Genomic DNA, 26,157 nt, shown 5'->3' with positions numbered 1-26,157 from the left:
TTTTAATCTACTTTGTTATTATTATTATTATTTGGGTTTAGCATTTCTTATTTCTTTGGAATTCGAGTTAAATTTGAGTGGTTCTGGCTGATTTTTAAAACGGAGTAGTGTGAAGGAGGGTGGAGACGCATCGTTTTGCTAGTTGGCACTTTTGTTCTATTTTTCAAAGGTGTGAAAACAAGAAGGAAGAATAAGAAGAATAAAGGGACAGAAATTAGGCCCTCTAAGACTATCATCAGGAGGTGCAGATTGGTAATTGAAATGGAGAAGGAGATGATGGACTTTCCTCAATTTTCATTTTCTTGAAACTAGAAATTGAACAAGGGACTGATCTTTCTCCTCTCTCGATCCCTAACTCTCCTCTATGAGATCACTTCCCCTTTTAAATTTCTAATTTCCTAAATCAAAAGAAATGGTAAAATTACATAAAGTGCCCATGTTTTACACTCATGTTCTTCTTACATGTTCAATCTGTTAACAGAGTGGATGGAAATGGCAAAAAAGACTAATGGTGCGAGGAAAAGAATAGTTTAGGTGTAAAAGGTTAGAGAGAAAAAAAGGGTGCAAAATGTTAAATTTGATATAATTTGGGATGTATTGATGCCAATATTCTTTTATTTTATTTTTTGACATTGGGAGTATGGATCCAAAATAATATTATTGTTAAAAGAAATAGTAGTTTAGGGTTAGCAGTCTATATTTATTAATATATTTTTTATTTTCTTCGGTAACATAAAGTTCTGTATATTTTTTATTTTTTAGAGATTGAGAATTTCAATAAAAAAATCAAACATTTTGAAATAAAATCTGAAACTGTAAGTTTTAATGTGTTCAGATTAACTTTTTTTGTAATTAGGTACATCTACATACATATTTGTTGCGTAAAAAATAATTTAAAAGATCCTGTAGATTCAAAAAGATATTATGTACACTATTACAAGTTAGTAATGAATAATAATAATAAAAATATATATATATATATATATATATATATATCACATATTTCATTCAAATTTGTGCTTCCTGAATTTATTGTATGATTCCATTACATAGCCATATAACTCGTTGAGATTAGAAAATTGTTTATTTTACAATGATACTACACATTTAAAACGTTTTTTTTTTTTTTGGGTGAACTTTCATATGTCAATTTTTTAAATAGTAAGGAAAAAGAATAGTTTATAGTGTAAAATGACAATCTCGATATAGTTTGAGGTGTATTGATGCGAATATCCTTTTATTTTATTTTTTGACATTGGGAGTAGGGATCCAAAGTAGTATTATTGTTAAAAGGAACAGAAACTTTTACCATTACATGGACAGATAACTCTATTTAAAATTAAGAAAATTGTTTATTTTACAATAATACTACACATTTGAAACCTTTTTTTTTTTTTTTGGGTAAACTTTCATATATCAATTTTTAGATAGCAAATTATGTAATGTTATTGGCTCATTTAGAATTTACTTGTCTATGTATTTTTTTTTTTTGGGGTCATCTCTTATCTATGTATTTAATGTATACATTAATTTGTCAATTATCCACATAAAATCACAACAAACTTTGAATATGGCTAAGTTTGAACATTGAAGAATGAATGAGAACCAACTACTTGTACGCCAAGAAAATTTTTTTGTCTTACACCAATAATAGGAATACTACTTCAAAGACAAGTTATATTTATTAATTCTTAACCCCAAAAAAAAAAAAAAATGTTGTATCTACTAATTTGTTACATACCAAAAACATTATTTCATTAGCTTATTTAGAATTTATTTTTCAATATATTGATTTAATAAACTCAAACCAATATTTGTCCAAAATGTTAATAAAAAGTGTAACCATGTCTTTTTGTTTTAAAAAAAGAAGGAAAATAAAAAAACTCTAATCCTCGTGGAAGGTAATTGGTGGGGAAAGCTGGATTACATTGTGGAAGGTAGACATCTCAATCAAGATTTTGATGGTTGGTGGGGTCTTATAGGGAGCCTAGTTGACCGTTTCATCTATGCTATTGGACGGGGAAGTGGCTTTTTAATCGTTATCCAAATATGTTTGAAAATTCCTTATTCGTTGATTTTATGCTATAGCGATCCAAGTTGACTTACAAGTCTCCTTTTGTCTTTTTTTGTTTTCTATTTATCAATAAAAATTATTAGGTTAATTATACTTCTTTTTAACTTATCCTCAATTTCAATTGATGCTCTAAATTTTAAATTTTTTTAATCGAGTGCCGTTATTTTCATTTTGATTTCAATTTAAACATCATTTTTAATTTTTTCAATTAAAATTGAGAATTTGTTCAAAAAAAAAATTAAAATTGAGAAATTTTATTTTTACTTTCAATATGAATGAAATCTACTAAAAATTTTACTTAAAATAAATATTTTACTATAAAGCCAAAAATACTATTAACTTAAAACATTAAAACTAAATAATATCTTCTGTCGTAAAGGTTAAACATACAATGCCTAAATTTAAATAAAAATAAATCAAGGATCTCAACTGGGAAATAAAATAAAATAAAATAAAAATGAAAGCCTAAATTAGCCAAAATGAAAATTGAGATACTCAATTTTAAATTAAAGCAAACTAAAGGATCCAAAAATGTAGTCAACCCAAAATTATATATCACACAAAGTTTTTGAAGTATAATTGAATTCATCTCGGAGAGCCACACACCAATAATATATAAAAAAAGAAAAAAAGAAAAAAAACATTTTCCCCCAATAAAAATGAAAAACATGGACCATACAAAAATTTATTTTTGTTGAAATTATCTAATTACATCAGCTATTATAACTCCATCCAAATTATTAAATAATTGTATTATAAATTTTTAACAATTTATTTAATGATATTCAAACTAAAAGAGCTTTGTCTTTGCTCTCTTTTTTTTTTTTTTAATAAAAAAAATAGAAAGAGCTCTTAATGGTTTAGAAATGCAATCATAGCGTGTAAAATACAATGTAATGGTAAAAATGTAGTTTTGTTAAAATATTTTAGAATTAAAAATACCATGTGAAATTTACGCTACTACTCTAGGTTCATCACATGAGCTTCTTTTTATTGTTGGTAAGATTAATTTGGTTTTTTTTTTTTTTTTTTTTTTGGCCATATCCCTAAACGAACCAACCACAGCACATTGATCTGTGTTTTAACAACAATTACAAATCATAGAAAATAAAAGCTTATCTTAAATCATTAATATCCAAATTAACTTCTTCTTTTTTTGTTTTTGGAAGAAATATCCGAATTAACGTTGTTTGATTATTTTTTTGAGTAAAAATCTAACCAAGTTTTTGTAAATTAAAAAAATTAGTTTTTGAAATCGAATATTGATGACTTAATATTTTGAGTATGAAATTTACAGTATTCGCATCTGAAAAAAAAAAATGTATTTCATTCAATAAAATATTAGAACTAATTATCCATCCAAATTAATGTAAATCACTCCAATCGGATTGAATTTCATCGGATCAAATGGCAAACAGCAGTACTGGTACGTAGGGTTGAATAACTGTTGTTCACCTTTTTTTTTTTTTTTTGGGCAAAAAATTCTGCCAAAAAGAAAAAAATCTTATAATGTTCCATATAATTATAATTATTATTTTTTTGGGAACATATAAATAATAAATAATAAAAACATTCTTTTAGTTCGAATACGGCTATCTTTTTTAACTTTACTGAAAATAATAATAATAATTCGCAAAACAAGTCAACAGCGTCAATACGGGACGCTCAAAAGTTGTACCACAACTAGTACGACCCGTACCACAATGCACCATTATCACCTTAAAATAATTTAGCCTAATCTCCTTCGCTAACCAAAATTAATAATAATAAAACCAGTTTTTCAGTTAATATCCTGACTTCTTCAAATAAACTCAATTTTATTTATTTAATTATTTATTAATTTTTTGGCAAAACTATTTCAAACCGAAGACACAATTTAAAAAAAAAAAAAAAAAAAAAAAAAAAAAAAAAGACGATTTGTGCAGAGAAGCCGACATACTAACCAAATAACGCAAATGAAAATAACTTTTCAATTATGAAATTTCTTTTCAAAAAAAAGAAAAATGCAATAAAACCAAACATAGAAAACAATTTCTTCAGCTTCTTTTCACAAATTTGTGTAAATCTCTCTAATGTTTCTGTACAGCCTCAAAAAGAAAAGAAAATTAGACCTGTAAGAAAATAAATATATTTTCTTCCCAGATTTCCACTCTAGTACTCTTCTTCTTTAACCTTTTCACTATCTAATTCCGATTTTTCTTTCATGTTTCTTCTGCCTGAATGTTTTAGAAACTAAAATTTGCTTAATCAAGCTTTTATCTCACCGTTCCCGATCACACCCTCTGTTTAAAAAAACTCGCCGTTCTTTTCCAAGTCTGTCATGTAATTCCTCACTTCTTTCCTAATCAACTCCTGCATCTTTGTGAAGAACTCCGATCCAAACGCTACTCTATTCTTCTCAGACTCTGGAGTTTTCTCTCGGCGAGAAGCCGAGTCATTGTTTGGCAACTCGTACGGCTCATTTCCAGGTAAAGACAGAGTGAGCAGAGTCGAAGGCTCATTGCAGTTGTCGTTGACGTTGACGTTGTTCAGATTCGGAGACAAATCTCCGTTCTTCGACAGCGACAGCAACAAATCGGTTCTCGCAGCCGGACCAAAAACCTGAGAGGAAGAGACTAAGGGAACAGGAACAGGAACACCGGAATCGCTCACATCGGATTCGGAATTACTGTCGAGGCTATAACAGATAGCCGGAATCGACACCGGCGCCTCTGTACGGGGGCTCGTAGATTTCTTCTCCATTCGGAAAGGCGCTTCGTCGATCGTGTCGCCGCCATCCTCAACCAGCGACGAGTACTTTCTCTTCAAGGTAGAGTTCCAGTGGTTCTTGATCGCGTTATCCGTTCGGCCATTGAGGAGCCTAGCAATGGTGGCCCACTTGTTACCAAACCTGGCATGCGCTTGTATGATTATATCGTCTTCTTCGGCCGTGAAGGCCCGGTGCTCAACCTCCGGCGAAAGCTGGTTACACCACCGGAGACGGCAAGACTTGCCGGACCTACCGGGAATCGATTTGCTAATCACCGACCAGTTCCGAGCCCCATGACGTTGAACAAGCTTCTTCAACAAATCATCCTCCTCTGGGCTCCACGGGCCCTTAACCCGATCCGCATCTCGGTGAGACGACTCCATTGACGGTGTTTCTTGAACCATCCCTATTCAAATCCAAAACCTAAAAACACAACCAGATCGATCAAAGATTGCACAGAGCTAATGAGAGAGAGACGGTTATTGAAAGAGGAATTTGAGAGAGCCTTGTAATATATGAGCGAGGAAGAGGAAGAGTAAGAGTGGGGTTTATAAGGGAAGGGGTTAGGGTAACTGATAGAGCCTGTTAACAGATTCAGGTAATAAGCGTTACGGCAACCGGTACTGCTCAGTTACCCGTTACGCATTCTAAAGGTTTATAACTACCACGCGTTGCCACGTGGACGCGTAAATTTCTGAGAATCACCGCTAAAATCTCGGGAAGGTGGAATTTCTCGAGAGGGGAAGGTTTGTAGTTTTCCCAAAACTGAATGGGGCAGTTATGGAAGTTAAAACTTAAACTGAGACGGAGAGATGTTCTCTGGAGATTAGAAAATATCGCGAGAAATCGGGGAGGAGATTGGGGGGAGAGATTGAGAAGTGACTTGGAGGGATAAGTTTGACTGAGCCAGGCTGGATAGCATTACGTGAAGGATTTGGTTTACTTTCTTTATCATATATATTTTTTTTTCAAAATAACATATACATACATATATATATATATTTTTTTTTTTTGGGTGGACGGAAGTGCTTAGGTGGACAAAACGACAAGAACGGTCGCATAGTGGGAAAACCGATTATTGTTGTCAAGCTGTCAGTCCAACTCTGCGCACGGACGATGCACCAACGGCATAGTATCCACCGACATCTAAAGTTTTATTTTTTTTATATAAATTTTTATGAAAACAATTTGTTCTTTTTTTTTGGGTAGTTATTCTTTTACGAAAGCATAAATAAAATTTTGAACACCATATTCTCTTTCAAAATCAAAATATGTATATTTTTTTCAAAATCAAAATATTAAATGTGTTGTTGAATCTCTACTAGGCATTTCAATAATAAAAGTTATCATTTTTGGATAATAATCTTAATTTAAATTATCTCATCTTCAATATATAAAAAAAAAAAAATCAAATCAAACTATTAAATATATGTTTAAAATAATTGCAAAGTAAAGAGTCACTTTTGGTAATGTGTTGGGTTTCAATATTTTTGTTTATTTTAAATGTTTATTAATGGTAATTTAAATTTATTAGATATTTCAAATAATTAAGTATATAGATGTAGTTTACCCATAAGAATTCCACGTTGTGGTGGTAGAGACCTAGGCTTGAATCCTAGCACCTACAATTAATATTAATAGCTAATAGTTAATAAAATAAAATAAAATTTTATTTAAAAGCTAATAGTTATTTAATAGATACTGAGTTGTTAACAAAATAAAGTACTGTAAATATTAAATTATTTGACAACATAACTATAAAAATGCTTTTAGATTTAAATGTATATAATATTTTCTTTATTATTATTATACATTCATGATAATTAAAAAAGGTGTAATATCTATTAAAATTAATAATATTTAAACTATTTTGGTAAATATTATTGTTTATAGATTAGATTATTTTAATTTTAGATTTTAGATTTTAGCTTATATATTTAGTTATTTAAATATATAAAAATAAAGATACATTTTTTGAGAAAAAATTAAAAAAAAAAATAATGTTTAGGAATCAAAAGATAAAAAAAATTTGCAATTGAATTTTCATGTAGTGTTAATAAGGATATATTAGATATTTAATTAAAATAACTAAGAATAAACGGTAAGTAATAAAGGTTTTTGGTAATTATGGTAAGTAATAAAGTTATAAATAATTGAGCTTCTTATGGTAGAATTTTTTTAAAGAAACTTCAAATTAAAATTTCTCTAAAATAGTTTTAAAAAAAATTTTTTTAATGAACAAGTACTTGTTAATGCATCCAAACACTTTTTTATAAAAAGAGCTTTTAGTTATCAGTTTGAGTTTTTCAACCCAATAAAAAATTAAAAATAAAAAGAAAGAAGACTATATACCAAACGTAGGCTAAAAACCCTATTGCCAAACGATGTCTTAAATATTTATTGTTCTTTTCATTTAACATTAAATATACAACTTTCAATTTTAGCAATATATATAGGGAAATTTCATCTCCTGAAAATTTATTGACCATCCTAGGTTTTAAAAATTATCGCTTACTCCGTTGAGGGTTTAGATAATTATAATTTATCAAGTTTAGGGTTGATTTTTAATAAAATTAATTTAGGTGTCAAAATAAATACTTTATAATACTATATATTAAAAAAATATCATTTGCTATAAATTTTATTCATATAATGATAAATAATAAATTAAAAAAATGATAAATAAATTATAATTTTCAAAATATATGGTTATATAATGTATTTAGTGGTATATATTTACTAAATAATAGCATGTACTATTCATCAATGATATGATTATGAATCTATACAATTTTGTTTTAATCCTTTTTTTTTTTTTTTTTTTTGGTCTGTTGGAATACAACAAATATCTAATCTTAAGAGTCCATGGGTGTAGATGTTATAAGCATTCCAACCGACCTGTTTCACTTGTTTGATAAATTGGGGAAGATAATTTCATCTCCAAGCCTTGAATCAAGGATTGGATTATCACCAATAATCATTGTAGGAATGGTAACTTGCCCCATCATCCCTGATCCCTGTGAAGACCCAACTTTACGAAGGCATGGAATCTCCGGTTCAAAGGGGAATCAGGAAGAGGACAGGGCAAAAATCCATACATTGAGCTGGGGTCGGGGCTATAAATATATTATTAATAGTATATATTTATATTTTATCTATTTTTCTATCATTAAATATAATTATTTTATATTAATATATATAATATATTTTTAAATATATATATATATATATATTGTTAAAAATATTTTTCAAAATATCTTTTTACTAATTTTTTTCTTATTTCTTTTTGGGGTGGAAAATGGAAAATCCCCATCTTGCATTAACTAAAAAGTAAAAAAATAAAATTGAGGTACAGAGCAAGGATATGAAGGAAGTCGCTCCAACCCTATCCCACCTCATTCCCATTCGTAGCTAATTGAGTTGTTCTAAAGGGATTGGATCCACCTCACTTTTTCTTTTCTTTTTTAATAATTCACTTAATTTATAAATTATCTAAAATTTTCATTTTTCATTATTTGAATTCGTATTTTTGTAGATATAAATAGAATTACTTTACTATTGAAGTTACTTGTTTCGTTGGATCCACCTCACTTGATTTGTTTTAATTTAATTAGGCGTATGCAATTATGCTAAATAACTTATATTTATTATTATTTTTTTTTCCATAAAGAAGTTAGGTTTAATGCTGAAAAAAAGGTTAGGTTTAATAAATTATGTGATTTTTTTAATAAATTGATCATCGAATAATTTGACAAAGACGATATGTCATTTTTTTTATTGGTTAGCAAATATATATAATTTTGATATGAATAAGCAAATCATTTAAGGAATAAATATAATTAAATACCCAAACCAATAAAATAATGTCATTTTATTTTGTTACATTATTTGATAAATTATTTAGTAAACTTTTTAATGCCTTTAGTATTATTGATATTTTTATACCAAAGGATAACATGTAAATAACTCCCAAAAAAAAAGGAAAAAATATATATTTTATAACTTTTTTTTTTTTTTAATCTCATATAAGAAGAAAACATGTTATTTTTGCCACACCGACCTGCTTTTTATCTCAATTAAAATTTAATATTTAAAAGGAAGGAAAAGAAGCCATTTATTCGAAAGTATAATGGAAATTAAGCACTATAAAGTGACTTTCCTCGGTATCTTGAATTCACTTGGCAATTTTTTTCCTCTCTCAACCGCTATAACTTTTTTTAGTATGTTTCTCTCCATAAACTAATAATAAAAAAGTTCCTCAATTAAGCATGAACTACGTATAATATAGATGCAACCAGGTTCACTCATGGCTTTATTTTGTTACAACTAGATTGCCTGAAAAAAACTTTATTTATAGTTGATTGATTTCTATAGGTTTATTTTTTTTAAATAGGTTTTAGTATGTCACTAATTGATTTTTAAATTCTAACTTTTAAAACAATTCAAAACCTAATAAAAGAATACCTAATGTTAAAATTATTAGTTGATGTAAGTCTAACTCACTATGTATGACAAATATAATTTTATTATATAAAATTTGTAAATTTCCTTGATAAAAAATAATAAATTTAGTAGTAGTGGTTCCTAATGAATATCATATTTACAAATAATATATTATTTTTCAAAGTAGAAAACAAGCTGTTAAACGGGATTCAAAAATTAATAAAAAAATCTAATGCTAAAATTATTAGGTGATGTAAGCTGGCCTAACTATGACAAATATAATTTTATTATATAAAATATTTGCTTTTCCTTCATAAAAAATTAATAAAAATCTGTAGCAGTCTTTCCTACTGAATACCATATTATGAACAATAATATTTTTTTTTTTTTTTCAAAATGAAAAACAGACTTTTGTTTTACTTAATATATCATGTCACATAAATAAATTTTCAATTATGGCATAGACTAATATGTTATATATTAGATCCAAATTATTATTATTATTTTTCAAATTGGAAAACAAGCTTTCATTTAAGTTAATATATTGCATCAATAAATTTTCAATCATTATATAAATTGATATGTTATATATATTCGATTCAAGTTATAATTACTATTAGAAGGAAGAAGATTTGAATTTGAAATCATTATTGAAGAAACAATCACTTTATAATTTGATAGTTTCACAAGACTAGAGCAATCCAATTCTATTTATATGTGTTTCCGTAAGACAACTTCGGTGATAACGGCTATCTGGTACTAAAACTAGGTTTTGAATTCACAAGTGAGTTGTGTGACCAAAATATATAAAATCTATATTATTTTGAGTTAATTTGTTTAGCATATAAATAATTAAAATTAGAAAGAAAAAAAAAAAGACAGAAAACTGCATTGGGAATGTTTTCTACAAAATAAAATGGTCAAATTCACTTTACAAGTTGTTAACACAAAAAAAAATAAAATATGGTCTTGGGTCTTATATCATATGTACTGCATTTACCAGGGAATCATAGAGAACAATGGAGGATGTTTCGACTGCCAATTTTATTTAAAAAAACATACATAAAAGTTAATTATATAAAGAAAAGAAAGGGATGGTCGGAGAGATGGTTTTTCCCAAGGCATGGCACATGTTTTGCCTTCATTACAAAATGGTATAGAAGAAAGAATCAAATTTGATTCAAACGTATCCAACACAATTTACTTGTAGGAATTAATTTATAGAAAATAAGACAAGGTTTGGGTACTTGTTGAAGCAAACAAAGCCTTTATTTTAATTAAGAAAAAAAATGGTTAGTTTAATTAATTTTGTGATTTTTAAATTGCATTGGAATGTGGAAATTGCAGTGAAAAATATTATACTAACAGCTATTTGCACGTGGTTGAGAAAAAACTAGGATGTTTCGTTTACTAATTTAGTATGTTTGAAGTACATATATTTTATATATAATTCATTTACCAACTATTAAAATAAATGCCATGTGAAACTGAAAGAAGAAATAATGCCATTTCACCCCAAAAAAAAAAAAAAAGAAAGGAGAAATAATGCCAAAACTTGGTCTATGGTTGCACGTGGTTGAGAAAAAACCAGGATGTTTGGTTTACTAATTTAGTACGTTTGAAGTACAAATATTTTATATATAATTCATTTACCAACTATTAAAATAAATGCTATATGAAACTGAAAGAAGAAATAATGCCATTTCATCCCCCCCCCCCCCCCCAAAAAAAAAAAAAAAAAGAAAAAAAGAAAAAAAGAAAAATGGGAGAAATAATACCAAAACTTGGTCTGTGGTTCTAAAACATTGGAAGAAAAGTTTGGTGCAAAGTCAAGCGCGTTTGAAATTCAAAGAACAGGAGCACGTGCACGTGCAAAATTCAATGGCAGATGAAAGACTAGTGGAAATAGAATAAGGTACAATAGGGTTAATTGCACGTTATATAAATTGCATTAATCATTTTCAAATTTAAAAACTTAAGCAACCCACTAATCTATCAGATCTCTCTAAAATATGTTTGCCAAGTTAATTTTGGAATCTTACATACAACTTTAGAGCATAATCTTATGAGGGACAAATTTGGCTAATGCGAATTAGCCACCTTGATATTAAATTTTTATCATCACTTAAAAAGGAATCTAGCTTTTATATAACTTGTAAAGGTATGGAGTTTTACCTTACAAAATCAATACTCATGGAAGTGACCCGAGTTTTATTTCATATTCTTATCCCTATAGTTAATATCAAATTAGATACACTTTTAAAATTCAAATATCTAAAACCAAGTATATAAATTGTAACAAAGACCAATTCACAATCTTAGGGTGAATATGTGAGAGGTTTACTATTAAATCAATTTTACTTATAATTAATATTTAAAGTTAAGTGAACAAAATATACTGTTAATATAAATTAATTAATACTATTGTATATATATATATATAAATGACTATATAATAGAGAGGTCCTAGTTTTGCTTTCCTTGTAGCGGTGGATTTGCTTGAGAGTTATAGTTTATTTGGCGGATAAACATCAGCTGTCATGATGCCTAACCACATTGGAATACATTAGAAGTTCATTTTCTAAGGCTTGCTTTATCGAATTATAAATAATAATTTAATAAAATATTCGTATTAAAGTTTTTTTAATAAAAGACAAAAGACAAATTTTGTAGGCTGCACATTAATTCATAGCTTCCTGGTTTATATACTCTTCTGATATTTTCTTTTTTCCTTTTTGATGGAATTTTTTGATATCTCTTACTTTATTCTTGAAGAAAAAAAAAGGGAAATCATTTTATTCGACGACACATTTTTAAATGTTATACATACCGAATTAGTGCAGATGGGACGTGTATGAAGAAAATAAAGTAACATGGTGTGAATCGGATTTTTGCTTGAACTGCAATAATTACTTGGACATCAGAAAAACTGCATAAGAGATACTCAAAAAAATTAATAATTAAGTCACAAAGATTTTCATGTTTGATAATGATAACGGCAAGTGGCCTCCTGTCAAAAACATGGTGAAGAACAAGCATCGTGGGGAGCCTATAAGCCTTTTACCGGTGCACGTATTAAAATAAAATGAACCTCAAAATTATTATCAATTTTATGTTCATATTTTGTAAAACTCCTATTAATGTTAAATTTCGACCACTCACAACCAGCTACTTGTATGAAATTTGATAAGTTTAAAATGCTTACCACTGTTCTACATAAAATTATTTCGGAAACATATGATATTAAATTAAAAAATCTATTTTTTTAATTAAAAGCTAACTTAGATATTTGATGAAATTAAAAAATCTATTTTTTTTGAAAAATGCACTACAAGTTAATTTTAAAAAAGCAGCAGGAGGACTAGCTTTATAGGTTCATTTTAGCTTTTGAAAGTCCAATTATTGGTTGTTATGGTTATCATTTTTATATCTTTGATCAACATTCTGAAGTTGAACGAAGATTCGGCCAAAGACACCTCACCCATGACCATAATTTCGATTGTGCCTACCGGTTTAGAAGTCCATGAAAACTTAAGTACATTTTGAGGCTGAATAGTTTTAAATAATATCCAAATTTCATATCTCTGGAGACCTTATGGATTTTATTATTAACTTTGCGTCAAACAAGAGGATAAGCATTCCGTTACCCAAAAAAAACAAAAACAAAAAACGTAAAAACAAAAACAAAAGAGGATAAGCATTAGCCGCTTCTGATCTAGCAGTTTGTAGATGAAGCTCTAGATCCTTCTGGCTTATCTTCTTCGGTTTATCAAATTCAAGTGTAAAATATATATAGAGACTATTGCACCAAACTGCATTTTAATATTGGCGGAGTCGTTAATCACCTTGCCCAAATTCCAAAGTTAGTTTATTATTATTATTATTTTTAATCCCGTTGGGACAGCTTTGTGATAAAAAGCCCACGTTTTATTTTCTTGTGTTAGTATTGGATTGAGTACTCCATGGTGATCCTTATACCATGTGTGTGGCTATATTGTACTCTACTGTACTGTTTTTTATTTTAAATTTTTTTTCATAAATGGGCATAAATTTACATTATTATTGATATTATTATTTTAATTAAAAAAATTGCATCCTACTCAAAGTTATATTATAGAAGTAAGTAATTAAAAAAATAGTTGTATCATTAAAAAATAAATAAAAAAAAATCAATGGAGAAGAAAGAGCTGGTGTTGAAAATTGGGGTCATTTTAGCAATTAGCATCTCAAGCTTAAAAATTATCAATTCATCAAAAAAGCTTATAAACTATCAAGAACAAAATTTACAATTGCGGATCGAAAGCTTGAGTCTTTTAATAACACAATATAATTGCAAAATCATGTTTTTTAGGATTTCTTGGTTATTTTCCGGTAATAAAAATTAGTGCTATCGTTTGTAATATTTGAATTTCAAAACTAGGTGGCATCATCTCTACCATCTCAATCACCAACGTCATCCTCCACGTCACCAACCTATTCCGTAGCTCCTAATCAACTTCAATTCACCATTCACCTGTACGATTTTTGGATAATTAAATTTCAATTCACCTGTACGATTTTTGGATAATTAAATTTCAATTCATTCTCCATTTTTTTTTTTCCTATGTTTGACTAAAAACCAACCAAAGATCCCGGAGATTTGTCTTGGAAGACCCTGTGCCTTTTTTCTTTTTTTTATTAGTTGGGCAAAGATAAATACTGGGTATTGTGGATTTTTGAAGAACAATGTCAGCTACTCTTCGCACTATGACAATGATAGTGAGCAGAGGGCAACCATCAGGAGTGTTTTTTTTTTTTTTTTTTTTTTTTCTTTTAAAGCAAAAAAAAACAAAAAAAGGGTTGACAATAAGCGCCATAACATTTGGGTTCGATTGTAAATTTTGTATGGTCCGACTTAAACCTAAAATTTTTCTCTGAGATAAGTCATACAATGAGGGTTGTACAAAAAACACATGATAATATTAGTTTGTACGTGACGAAAAAGATAGTTCTAATGGTTTAACATCTCTATTTATGTCATGAAAACATGAATTCAAAGGAATAAAAAATTTAGAATAATTTGTAATATTCAAAAAATATTAGTTTGTGCAGACTAATTGTGGGGCCAAATGTGTTGTTGCATTATATAATACAGTCCCGAGATGTTATACTGGTTGCCATGGAGACCGAGAGAATAACACATTCTTGAATATGGTGCTCTATTTATAGTAGGAATGTCAACAGGGTGGGACGGGATCGGTTTTTAAAATTCCTTCATTGTTCCCGCAAGGAATTTTCCATCCCATCCCCATAATTTTACCGGTTGCAGGGCAGGGATGAGAATTTCCTTATCGGGGACGGGTCGGGACGGTTTTTCTCCTTTTTTTATAATTAATATATTCTTTTACAAGTGTATGACTAGGATTTTTTTTCACTTGCAGCTTTAGTAAAGAATGATTGAGATAGAACAGTTCTACCTAACCGCAAATAAAACGCATTCAAAGGCATCTAAAAGCACCATTACTATCAAAGATAAAGATAAAGAGAAACATATCCCAAGTATTAAGAAGCAGCAGTAAGATGCAACTCGTAGGGAAGCAGTTGCTGCAAAGAGAATGTAAGGATGAAAACGAAAAGTTGTTTTTTTTTTTTTTTTTTTTTTTTTGTGCATACCCTCTGTTCAAATTAGTGATATCAACTCTGAACTCCATATCATATATCATATACATTAATTTGAAGGAGTAAACCCTAAAGAAATAAAAATTGAGACAAGAAAAAAAGGAAAAAACAAAAATAAAGGAAAGATCAAAGACAAAAGATCCTCCTAACTTGGTGAATGGTCTAGATCTGGGCGACAAGCCACAGTAACTGAAGCCGGTGAAGGTGAAAGGTGATGAGAGTTGGTGAATGGAATGTTCTGGATCAGTGGATCTGGTGCGGTAGCAGTAGCTTTGAGTGTGACTGTGAGCTTGTGAGGTGAAGCTTTGAAGGTGAAGGTGAAGACTGAAGACGGCAGCAAGAAGAAAATGAAATGGGTTGTTTTTCTCAAGGGTTTTATTTTACATAAATTAAATTATATAAAATAATATTAAATATATATTTATCGGGGCAGGGTTATTATTTCCCGGGTCCGATCTGGCTCCAATTTGGGTTTTAGTGTATTAGCCCGATTCTATCCCGCAACTTCAATTTTTTAAGGAAAAGTTATCCTGTTAGGGACAGTGCACCGTAAATTTCAGATCATACGGGTCAAATTGTCATTCTTAATTTTAGGTACTTCTTTGCCACTGGATCTGTTTTCCTTTGACTTAAATCGAGTCAAAGGTTTTTATTGATGGAATAACATATTCTCCCCCAGAAGCATTTTTGGTAGCTGTTCTACATAATGTTAGCGAAAAAAAATATATATATGTATATACACTATTCCCCTACATAAGTATAGTACTACAAAGTGACAAAAAAAAAATGAAAAGAAAAAAAGAAAAGAGTTATGTAAAAAAAAAAAAAAATTAATAATGGCAAAAGAACCAAATTGTTAACAAATACTTTAATAATTTATATATGGTTGAAAAATTAACACAGAGTAAGTGAAATGAAGGGACTGGGCTAAAGTGAAATTGTTTAATATGTTGAAAGCCCATTAATTGATGTACAAAGAGCCCAGAAATAATTATCCCATTGATAAAGGCATAAAGTTATAATTTTTTCAATTTTCTTTTTCGTGGCGATATTGTACGGTCGTCTTCTACGGGAGAGTCAATTTAAAACGCGGAAAAGCCTATTCGTGTTCGAATCTCTGTTCAATGGCGCTAAATTAACCTCGTTAATCACTCCCTAGACTACACTTTCCTAAAGCTTAGAATCTCGTTATGCAAAGTATAGGATTCTGAGATAGTCGTATATGATTCTGAGTTCGAATCTTTGAAATACGAGAACCAGAATTTAGGGTTTTTTTTTTTATAATTTTTTTCCAGCACGACATGTCGTCGGGAAGACCCAAAGACGGCGATATGCGGATGGTGGTGGCGCCGGATAAAGGTAGCAGCCTTGCTCTACCGCCCAAACCGCCGTCGGCTTCAGGATCAACGGCGCTTGTGGAGTATACTCCGCCTGTGGTCGTGGAGGAGGATGAGGACCTAGAGATTAAGCTCCGTCGGATCCTTGAAAACGTCCCTGTCCGTGTTAGCAATACGTCCGGCAGTTCAGCAGGTTCTGGCTCAGGTGACTTCCATCAGGTACAATTTTTTTGTTTTTTCGATTTTACTTTAACTTTACTTGTAAGCTCGAGTGGAATTTATGGGCATCCGATAATTGAATCGCAATTTCTAGTTATAGGTATATATGTGTATGAGTAAAGGTAGAGTTTTGTATACTGGTAATGACTGCTATATTCCATGTTTGGTTATTGAATTTCTTGAATTTTCATTTGGACTTGTCTGGCATTGATTTGTTATTTAGATATTGGGGGTCCTTGTGAAGCTTTTCTTATATGGCTCACAATTTATTGACCCACTGAGTTTTTTCAATGACTCAGAATTGATACGTAGCCAAGTTGTTTCTAACAAACACACAGTCAAAATTGTCTAGCTTGGGTTAAGTTTGGGTTCTTTTCAGAAGTTAGGTGAGTTGTGAGTTGCAATAGTGGTGCTTTTTCCAACTTTAGAGAAGGCTGGGGATGAGGTAGGTTATAGGGTCAAATCTTGGATTCATTAGCAATTATAGGACTATCATATTAGAGGATAACTAAGTTCAGAAAAATGCTTGATAGAGAAGTTATATCGGGATACTAAGACTTTATGTGAAGTTAAAAAACATAGTTTTGTCATGTATTTGCTTTTACAAGTATTGGACCTTGAATCGATGTAGGACTTTGGTGATGGAGTGTGCTGTTAGCAACAAGTTAAACATGACGTGTTTATAAGTAAAAAGTTTTTTTGCTGTAGCATTGGTCAAAGAAATAAAAGGTATGAGAAAAAATCAGATTGATAGAACGTCCTCCACTCACATGAGGACGTTTAAAGTTTGGTTACTTCTTAACATGTTTCATGTCTAGACTTCTATTGTATTTAGCTTTGACAATTGGTCTCTTGATTAAAGATGTGATGGTTCCACCTTAGGTCTTATGTTTTGCCGAGGGTATAGGATCTTTGATTGTTGCTCCTATTTTGCTTTCTTCTGCTATTGGTGTTTTGGTTTATGTCTTTGTCTGTATGGTGGGTTTTTTGTATTGAAAATCTGCTATTTGGGTGGATAGTTTAGGCATGAGATCATGAAAAGTCTAAAAGCGTGAAGCATCATTTTTCCTCTTATAGCTTGCTGGAAGGAACTGTACTCGGAAATGTTTTAAGAGACTGAGCTCTCTTACTTGTAGTTGTATATCATCTGTTGTTGAAGTTTTTGTATATATCAAGGTTAAACGTCTAGTTTAGGTGCATAAAACTTTGATTTTCAAGAAGTCCAGCATTTCATGTAGTTGTTTGCTTTGGATGTGGGTTTATGCCTATTAAATACATCCTGTGTGTACATGCAGAATTAAGCTTTTGTTTGATTTTTTTATTCATAAAGAACTCCCACATGATCCACTGAACAAGGAAAAAAAAAAAAACACACACACACACACACATACACACACACAAAGGTTTTACTCCAGTTATTTGCAAAATTTAAAAATGCTTTTGCCATGATATTTGAAAATAGTTTCCGAAAATAAAAAAAATAATGTATACAATATATATTTAAGAAAAGAAAGAGAGAAAAAAGGTTGGTGAAAAGAAAGATGAGATAGAGAAAAGGTAGAAGGTCTGCTATGTTTTTTTCTTTTTTAGTTTTTAATGTTAGTTTTAAGATAAAGATAAGTTGTTTGTTTGACTTATTTTTAAAAACACAAAAGTAAAATTTGATTTGGTGTACCAAATATGGCTTTGCACTTGGGTTAGGTTGTTTTCCTAACTGGTGTCCATCTTATTGGCTGAATGAAATCTTTCATTTAGTTGATAATCTATCAATTTATTGCCTTTTGAATTCACTCTACCTATTGACTTGGGACTGTAGCGGAATTTTATGTCTTTCTTTCTTTTACCCTTCTTCTAGTATGAAAATCAACTGATACATCGCACATTCACATTAGAATAGTGTTTTTTGCTCCTTCATTTTTCTTTTCTCCTTTTTGGCGAGTATTTGAAGGTCATGTTTCTTTTTGCTCTCTCTGATATATTTTATGAATTCATATCTATCCTTCATATGTCAAAACTGGACTAATAATGTTTTTGGCTTGAACTTGGTGAACCAAGATGGTTCAAACGGCAAATTGCACTCCATAAAATTTGAAACTTGTTATTACAAACCTTCTCAAATACAAATAATTGTAACATAATCTGCTTAATTGCTGTAAGCTTTTATAACTCACTAAACTTTTTATGCATTATTTGTCTCAGATTGATGTTGTGTTAGTCTTAACGAATGAAAATAGAATTAGTTTCTTGAATTTCCCTGAAATTGTGTTTGCAACAGTATCGGCAGATGAGACGGAAAGAGCAAGATAGGCTTGCTCGGATGGACGTTGATTATCAACGGAGGAAAGAACTGGCTGAATTCACTCTTAGAAGAGAGGAAAGATTGAAAGCTGCTGAGGAAAGAACGGCTAAAAAACGTTTGAAACGTCAAAAGAAAAAACAGAGGAAAAGAGAAAAGAAGAGTAAGGTGGGTGCCAGTGGAGAAGACAATAAGAAAGAAGAGTCCTCAGATGAAGAAGACTCCGAAGATGATGAGGAAGCTGCAAAATGAACAAGTGTACATTAAATATTTGACTTTGTATCTTAAAATTTTGGTTCGAGCTTTGTCATCCCATTGCGTCTCAAAGTAAAGCAACTAAAAACCTTTAAATTCATTTGCATATTTAGGCTTGCTCTGCTGTTTGTAATGGATTGGATTCCCTTGGTTGTAATTGTTTGGAGTCGTAACATTAGATGGATCAGAAAATATTTAGTGGATGATAACTAAATTTTCTGACTTGGCTCACCATTTGGTTTCCCTACCATTAAAGGCATTTGCAAACTTCTGTAGGTTGCTGATAATGCTCTACTTGTTTAGCTGCATCTTAATTGTACAAGTTGCCTAGGCACGGTATTTGAACGAACAGTTGGATCCTTACTCGAACTGAAACCAGTCACATTCCAAAATTATTTATTTATTATTATTATTGTTATTTGGTAAGGATTTTTTTATTTTATTTTATTTTATTTTATTTTATTTATTTATTTTTTTCCTGCTTTGGGTCGCGGGGGGACCAAAGATAATATGCTATTGGAAACATACATACTATAAGTTCTCAATAAAAAAAAGAAATATATTTGTATATATATATATATATTGAAAGTGAAGAATAAAAAAATAAAGTATACATAAAAAATAAAATTAATAATAATGCAATATTTATTTTTTTCTTCTCATGTTAACATAATAGTGAAAAAAAAAGGAGTTTCCATTTTAGTTGGATGAAATAGAAAAGCTTTTTCATGCAGAGTGAAATTTACAACTTGTGTGTGTGTGTGTGTCAACGCTTAAAAAGAATACGAAAGTTTGCAATTTGCAATTGATATAAATAAACTAAGAAGAAGCTATACAAAATTTATAGTTTTTGCTAATTAATAAGAAAGGAATGCTTGGCAACGCCAATTTATTTAATTAAAAACTTCGTGATAAAAATTTGATTTCAATTTAATAGTTTCTAAATTTATTGTCTTAATTTTTATTTTGGTTCTTAAATTAATGACTACTCCTAGAAATCTAGAAGAAGATATTTTATTTTTATGTAACGAACAAAATATTTTATCTTTATAGTATATTTTAGGATGTTTTAAAAAGAAAAAAAAAACATTTTACAATTAAATAGTTTTTCTTAGCATTAATTACTTATTAATATTTTTAAATTTCAGAATTATATGTTGAATTCAAAGTTTTAAGTTTGTTACAGATTAGTCCAATTAACTAAAGATATTAATTTGACTGTTAAATGATATTAGCATACTGAAATCATAATTCATTTTTAATAGAAAAATTTTAAAAAAAATGAAAAGAATAAATTTCTTATTTTATTTTATATTTACGATTTTGATTTAAAAAATTCTATCCATATCTATTTTATTTAAATTAAAATTTATAATTAATTAAATATTTATATTATCTAAAATTAGACAAAAATATAAAAATAAAATTGAAATTTCTGGCATAACAAAAAATTTTTATTAGATGAAAATAAAATAAAATAATTTAAATAGACACAAAAATAATATTTTTTTAGTCTAAACCATAAAAGACTAGACCAAAATTACAAAAATAAAAATTAGATTTAAAACTAGACAAAAATAAAAATAAAACTTACATTGAAATTTTTGCTCTACTAAAAATATATTTATTAGATCAAAAATTAAATAAAATAATTTTAGATAAAAAATTTATAATAATTTTTTTATGACCAAATCATAAATATTAGACAAAAAATAAAAATAAATATAAATTTTAGTTTTTAAGCTTTTGTTGCTTTGGTTATATAAAAAATAAAAATAAATTTATTATTATTGATTTTATTTTTTTATTTGGTTTAATAATTTATTTTTATTATTTTTAATGCTTATTTTTTTAAGTAAAAATGTTTCATTATATTTCTAACTTTTCTATTTTTTTAAATAAAATCTACTATTTCATAAATGAGTATAAGTAGATCTACGTCCTTTCCTAAAACTAAAATAAAAAAATCACAAAAATTAAAATTTATTTTTATTTTTCTTATGTTGGACTATTTTTTTTTATTTAGGCATAAAAAATAATTATTAATTTTTGATCCACTAAAATAATTTTATCTAATTTTCAGTGTAATAAAAATATTTTTATTAGACCAAAATTTCAATTTTATTTTAAATTTTTATTTTTGATTTAATTTTAAATTAAAAATATTATACTTTTTTGGAATTTTAATATAAATAAAATAAGATTGAATATAATTTTTTAAATAAAAAATCATAAATAAAAAATAAAAAATTATTTTTTAAAAAAAGATTTTGTTAAATAATAAATTATGATATTTTTTTTAACTGTATAAATTATAATGTTATATGAAGGTAAAATTAACTTATTTATAATAAATTTAAAATTTAATTCAACCAAGTTCAAAGTTAAGAGTTAAATTCATTAAAATTTTTCCTTTTTTTTTTTCCCTCTTTTTTGGCTGATAATTAAGAACATTTATATCTTTTACACTAGCTAATCCTTAATGGTAATTTAGCATTTTAATAATAAACAAAACATTTATTCTTTGGTACAGAATAAAATTTCTCTTCCTTTCGGTGAGTGCCGGTTTGGCATTTTCTTCTACTTTTCAATTCTCTCCCTCTTCTTTTTTCTTTTCTCTGAAAACCCTAATCGCCATGGGAGAATCTACAGGTTCTTGTCGGATTTCCGTTCATGAAGCCCTCGGTGGTGGCGCTGGTACTCTTTTATCTCACTTCTTATCTGTAAATATCTATATTTCTTTGTATACCATATATATATATATATATATGTAATATATTAATACGCATTTTTGTTGTGGTTGGTAATGGCACTTATATATATGGTCGTACTCCGATTCCAAATCGATCCGGTTCACTTCTGTAGACGGCCACGAAGTTTTTAGCACTCAACACATCTGATTCTTCTATAACTATCTGTTAATTGATTATGTTTTGATGGTTTATATGTATATTTTTGTCAATTTTTGAAAACTGAGCTGTGAAATTTGATCGTATTTATATATGTATGTGATTTTAAACGTTTACTTTTTGGTAGTTGCTGATTTGCTGCTGTGGAAGAAATGGTATGGAGGAGTTGTAGTTCTAATCTCTGCAACGACGTTTTGGTTCCTATTTGAGCGAGCCGGTTACAACTTGTTATCTTTTGTGGCCAATGTTCTATTGCTTCTTGTGATCATCCTCTTTTTCTGGGCTAAATCCGCATCCCTTCTTAATAGGTATTTATTTGTCCGTTTTTCACTTTGAGATCCATCTAGCTGTTTTCGTTGCCTTTGTTGTTATACACGAAAAGATTTTTCCTCTGAAATATTTTTAAAGTCAAAGTGATAGCCGTCTGGTGGCAGATGTTATTATTAGGGTCTACAGGTTTCTCCTCTTAGAGATAGCTAACTGAGTGGCTGAACCCAATTGAATGCGAAAAAAGTAATGCAGATTGGGGAATTTATTTAGTAAGCTCATGGTAACTAGAATGTATGAATGAATGTCAAGAATGATGCAGCCCTCAATAACTGCAATGCGGCTGTAACCTTTTTTGTGTGGGGAATGGGGATGTTGCAGAAATGAATAAGTGAAGCAATGAGGTTTCTTTATCTGTAATGATCTTTTAATAAAAGAAAACGTAGTTTTGAGATGATTTGCAGCTCTCCCATACCTTTTTTTTCTGGTGTAAAGATATATACATTTTACTGGAACAGCCATGAAGTTATTAATGTTTTATGCCAGTATTAGTAATATAACTGTGAAAATATGTAGATTGTTTGATAGAAGAAAAAGTTCTAACTTTTCAGTAAAATGGTGGTTCAAAATGAGCTTGTAGAGTATTTTGGAGGTTAATGACGAGGGATATATGTTGCGTTTCAGACCTTTGCCTCCCCTTCCTAATCTGGAAATCTCTGAGGACTCTGTTGTGAGGGTTGCTGATGGACTGCGAGTTTTGATTAATCGAGCATTGTTTGTTGCACGAGACATTGCTGTCGGCAAGAATTTAAAACTCTTTCTTCAGGTTCCGCTCGCATTTAGATTGCTCTTCTGGCAGAAATAATTTTTGTTCATTAAATACACAAGTCCTTTTATCTTTCTGGTTTTGTTTTTTTTGTTTTTGTTTTTTTAATTAGCTATTTGGGATTCTGCAGGTTGCTTTTGGCTTGTGGGTGGCATCTTATATCGGAAGTCTCTTCAATTTCCTCACCCTTGTCTATATTGGTTTGCTTCTTACTGCCAATAAATCTTTTATATCCTCAATCTTGCAAGACTTAATATGTTGACTTATATATATTTTTTTATTGATCCTGCAGGGTTTCTTCTTGGTCTTTCAGTTCCAGTGTTGTATGATAAGTACCAGGATCGTATCGATGACAAGCTTAGTATAGCACATAGGATATTACAGACACAGTACCGGAAAATAGATGAAAGTATTCTAAGGAAGATCCCATTGGCATCAAATAAGGAAAAGAAGATGCAATAGGTAACTATAATCTCTCTCTCTCTCTCTCTCTCTCTCTCTCTCTCTCTCAACAAGAGATGAAAGTTTTGTTATATGTGCTAATCTGGTTAATTAATTGACATATGCGATTAATCAAGTGAACAGGCAGTGGGTTGGTTTTGTTTTCAAAATGTGCTCATTATAGGATGTGTTGGGTGCTTTACTTGGTGTGTTATGAACTTTTATAAAGTCAAAATTGGTAAGTACTTTTGGGTACATCTTTCAGAGTGGATGGATGACTCGATAAATTACATTTATCCAAACTTATGCTTAATTTAGGTTTTCATTTAAGTTGCTATACCGATGAACTTTTTATGCCTAAGATGGTATAGTTTTTGTTCCCTTCTATGTATATTTGACCATATCATTTCATTATTTTAATATTTATGAAAAATATAATTTTGCAAAATCCTTCTATAAGGAGGACGGGAAAGGAGAGGATATACATATTGTATGAGTGTTTCAATAAGAATATTTTGCTAACTTGCTATGGCTTTTTCAGATAGACCATGTTTTCAAAGTGTGTAGGAGATGAGAAAGAATTGCTTTTGACGCATGATCAGTTCATATGTTTGGCACAGGCACCGTTTAGCAATGAACTTGGCAAATTGTGATTAGAGCCTTAGAGACGGGTTTCATCATATGATATTTTTCATTCTCTTTACGGGGGTGCTGTCCTGTGCGTATTAAACAGCCAGACAGCATGTTGATCCATCATGGTTGACCACGTTTGGTGTCAATTTTTCCTTGGACCCGTATGATTACAGATTTTTGTGGCGTGGCGATTGAATAGGTGTTATTCTTTTTCGTTTCTACTGGATGACAAAACCCTAACAGGGAAGTTACTTGCTCTATGATTTCTGTTATAGTCAGTTGTAGTTCTCATTTTGGACTAGTTAAAAATTTGAATATCTCATCATTATTGGGTTTGCGTAAATATCTTTGCTGTGAATTCATTTTGCTTAACGACGCTGTACTTTTTTTTTTTTTTTTTTCAATTATCTTTGTTTAATGCCTGGTAATGAATTTAAGTTCCCGAAAACAGCTTCACAATAGCCGTTAGATAAATACGATGGTAGTCTATTGGGCAGCCTTGGTCCCATGATTTACCAATTAAAGTGTATTTGTTTTCTTCTAATATATATTAATTTAATATAAAGTCCTTAAGTGGAAGAACACGTCTAGTTTTTTCATACAAATTGTTTCTTTCGTAGTAGATACGAAATATGAGCTTCGATTGAGAGGTTCCAACTTTCAACCCTTTAATTTTTTTGTTGCTGGAAGTTAAAGAATGTGCCTGCAACTGTCGTAGTCGAATCTAGCTTGCATTTTGAGCAAAGTTAGGGACTAGGACAGGTTCCACTTTGGAGTTTCATATCTTTCTCAATCTGACCTGTCATAATAGTTAGGCGTGGTTTGTTTTACCAAACTCCCTCTTATTTGTGAAGAGCATGCTGTGTCGCCATGCTAAAATGGACTCTGACACTACGGGACTGGATCTACAGTAAGACAAATTTATATTATCCCTGAAGTCTTACGGTAAGATTCAAGAGAAAAATTGATTTTGTAGCATAGGGATTCAAATTTGAAATGGTTATATGAGAAAGGAATAGCTTTTGCTATTAAGCTAGTTTCAATGGGACAAAGTGTGTTAAAAACTTCAGCTCTGCAAAAAGATGGCAATTAGGTAACAAATTTTGAAACAAGATCGTGATATGGTTCGGACATATTTGTCCATATGAGATGAGCGATGCAATCATGCAACGGAAGGCCTGATGCATCAAAAAGATTGACCTCACGTGACAATTTAATTATGTCATGGGCCGCAGATGTTTTACAACAATAAAAGAGTTTACTATCTTCCTTTACAAAGCTCACACCCCTTGCTGAGTTTGTCCTAAATGGGTATGGATTTTGACGTTGCATCCAATTTTGTCGAATGAATTGGCGAGGTTTTGCCGGAACGATTTCAGCGCCTTTAAAATGACTCACCAAAAATAACACTTTTTATAAGGTGTCGTTTTTGATAGTGTGGTTAGTTTTTAATTTTTATATTTTCTCTATCTAATTGTGGATAATTTGTTCGTTTCAAATATTTATTAATGAATGGTAACTAAAATTTGTTAAACATATTAGAGGACTATAAACTTTTTTTTTTTTTAAAAAAAAAAAGGGAAAACATGCGCACAATTTAAATTTATATTTAATTTCGTGTTTTGTTTTTTTATTATTATTTTTTGTCCTTTAGAGTTAAATATAAGAAAATGTAACTATCACTTGAAAAACCAATCAAACAATTAGATTAAAAAAAAAATTAAAAAAAAAAAAAAACCAAAAACAAAAATCTAAAACTAAAAACCAACCCATTAACAAATGGCACTTCTTTTCTTTTTTCTAATGGTTACTAACGTGCACTCATGGTCCTCAGCTCTTAATTCAGTCACAAAGGGCATAACAGGGTGTAGGTTCTATTTTTCAATATTTTTAGATGTTCTTACATGTAAATTAGACAATCTCTTAGCCCTCTCCTAGCCCCAAAACGCAGTCTCAAAAAATTGATACGATGCGAGAACTGGGAAATCGAACAAGCATTTGTATATGTTATTTCATAAATCTGGTCCCCTATTTGAGCCTCAGTCACTCT

General features: G+C 29.7%; 3 protein-coding genes across 5 annotated transcripts; 2 read left to right on the top strand and 1 right to left on the bottom strand.

Moving 5' to 3' along the window:
• Positions 1–4,021: 4,021 nt before the first annotated feature.
• LOC107427192 (transcription factor MYB44) lies at positions 4,022–5,356 on the bottom strand. Its single transcript, XM_016037555.4, has one exon. It carries the CDS (start codon positions 5,225–5,227, stop codon positions 4,361–4,363), a length of 867 nt encoding a protein of 288 aa, XP_015893041.2. The 5' UTR covers positions 5,228–5,356; the 3' UTR covers positions 4,022–4,360.
• Positions 5,357–15,944: 10,588 nt separating this feature from the next.
• Positions 15,945–19,457, top strand: LOC107426968 (uncharacterized). The gene is made up of 2 exons (XM_016037292.4): positions 15,945–16,480; positions 18,756–19,457. Exons 1-2 carry the CDS (start codon positions 16,226–16,228, stop codon positions 19,026–19,028), a joined length of 528 nt encoding a protein of 175 aa, XP_015892778.2. The 5' UTR covers positions 15,945–16,225; the 3' UTR covers positions 19,029–19,457.
• A 2,105-nt stretch (positions 19,458–21,562) lies between these two features.
• Positions 21,563–24,450, top strand: LOC107408223 (reticulon-like protein B11). 3 transcript variants are annotated; one of them, XM_048461754.2, is made up of 6 exons: positions 21,563–21,728; positions 22,068–22,248; positions 22,892–23,033; positions 23,164–23,233; positions 23,326–23,495; positions 24,016–24,450. In XM_048461754.2, the coding sequence occupies exons 1-5, from the start codon at positions 21,668–21,670 to the stop codon at positions 23,493–23,495; spliced, it is 624 nt and encodes a 207-aa protein (XP_048317711.1). In that variant the 5' UTR covers positions 21,563–21,667; the 3' UTR covers positions 24,016–24,450. The 3 variants fall into 3 exon arrangements, with proteins under 3 accessions (XP_048317711.1, XP_048317712.1, XP_048317710.1); XM_048461755.2 differs by having other exon boundaries at positions 21,564–21,728; positions 24,095–24,450; XM_048461753.2 differs by having other exon boundaries at positions 21,564–21,728; positions 24,077–24,450.
• Positions 24,451–26,157: the final 1,707 nt, after the last annotated feature.

This window comes from Ziziphus jujuba, chromosome 9 (genome assembly GCF_031755915.1).
Source record: "Ziziphus jujuba cultivar Dongzao chromosome 9, ASM3175591v1".
Taxonomy (NCBI): Eukaryota; Viridiplantae; Streptophyta; class Magnoliopsida; order Rosales; family Rhamnaceae; genus Ziziphus; species Ziziphus jujuba.
Note: the sequence above shows the minus strand (reverse complement) of the source record. Positions and strands in the feature narration are given on the sequence as shown.

Coding starts and splice junctions, on each gene's coding strand:
- LOC107427192 (XM_016037555.4), bottom strand. CDS start 5,227: ATGGTTCAAGAAACACCGTCAATGGAGTCGTCTCACCGAGATGCGGAT.
- LOC107408223 (XM_048461754.2), top strand. CDS start 21,668: ATGGGAGAATCTACAGGTTCTTGTCGGATTTCCGTTCATGAAGCCCTC. Junction 21,729..22,067: donor AGCCCTCGGTGGTGGCGCTG/GTACTCTTTTAT, acceptor ACTTTTTGGTAG/TTGCTGATTTGCTGCTGTGG. Junction 23,034..23,163: donor ATTTAAAACTCTTTCTTCAG/GTTCCGCTCGCA, acceptor GGGATTCTGCAG/GTTGCTTTTGGCTTGTGGGT.
- LOC107426968 (XM_016037292.4), top strand. CDS start 16,226: ATGTCGTCGGGAAGACCCAAAGACGGCGATATGCGGATGGTGGTGGCG. Junction 16,481..18,755: donor GCTCAGGTGACTTCCATCAG/GTACAATTTTTT, acceptor TGTTTGCAACAG/TATCGGCAGATGAGACGGAA.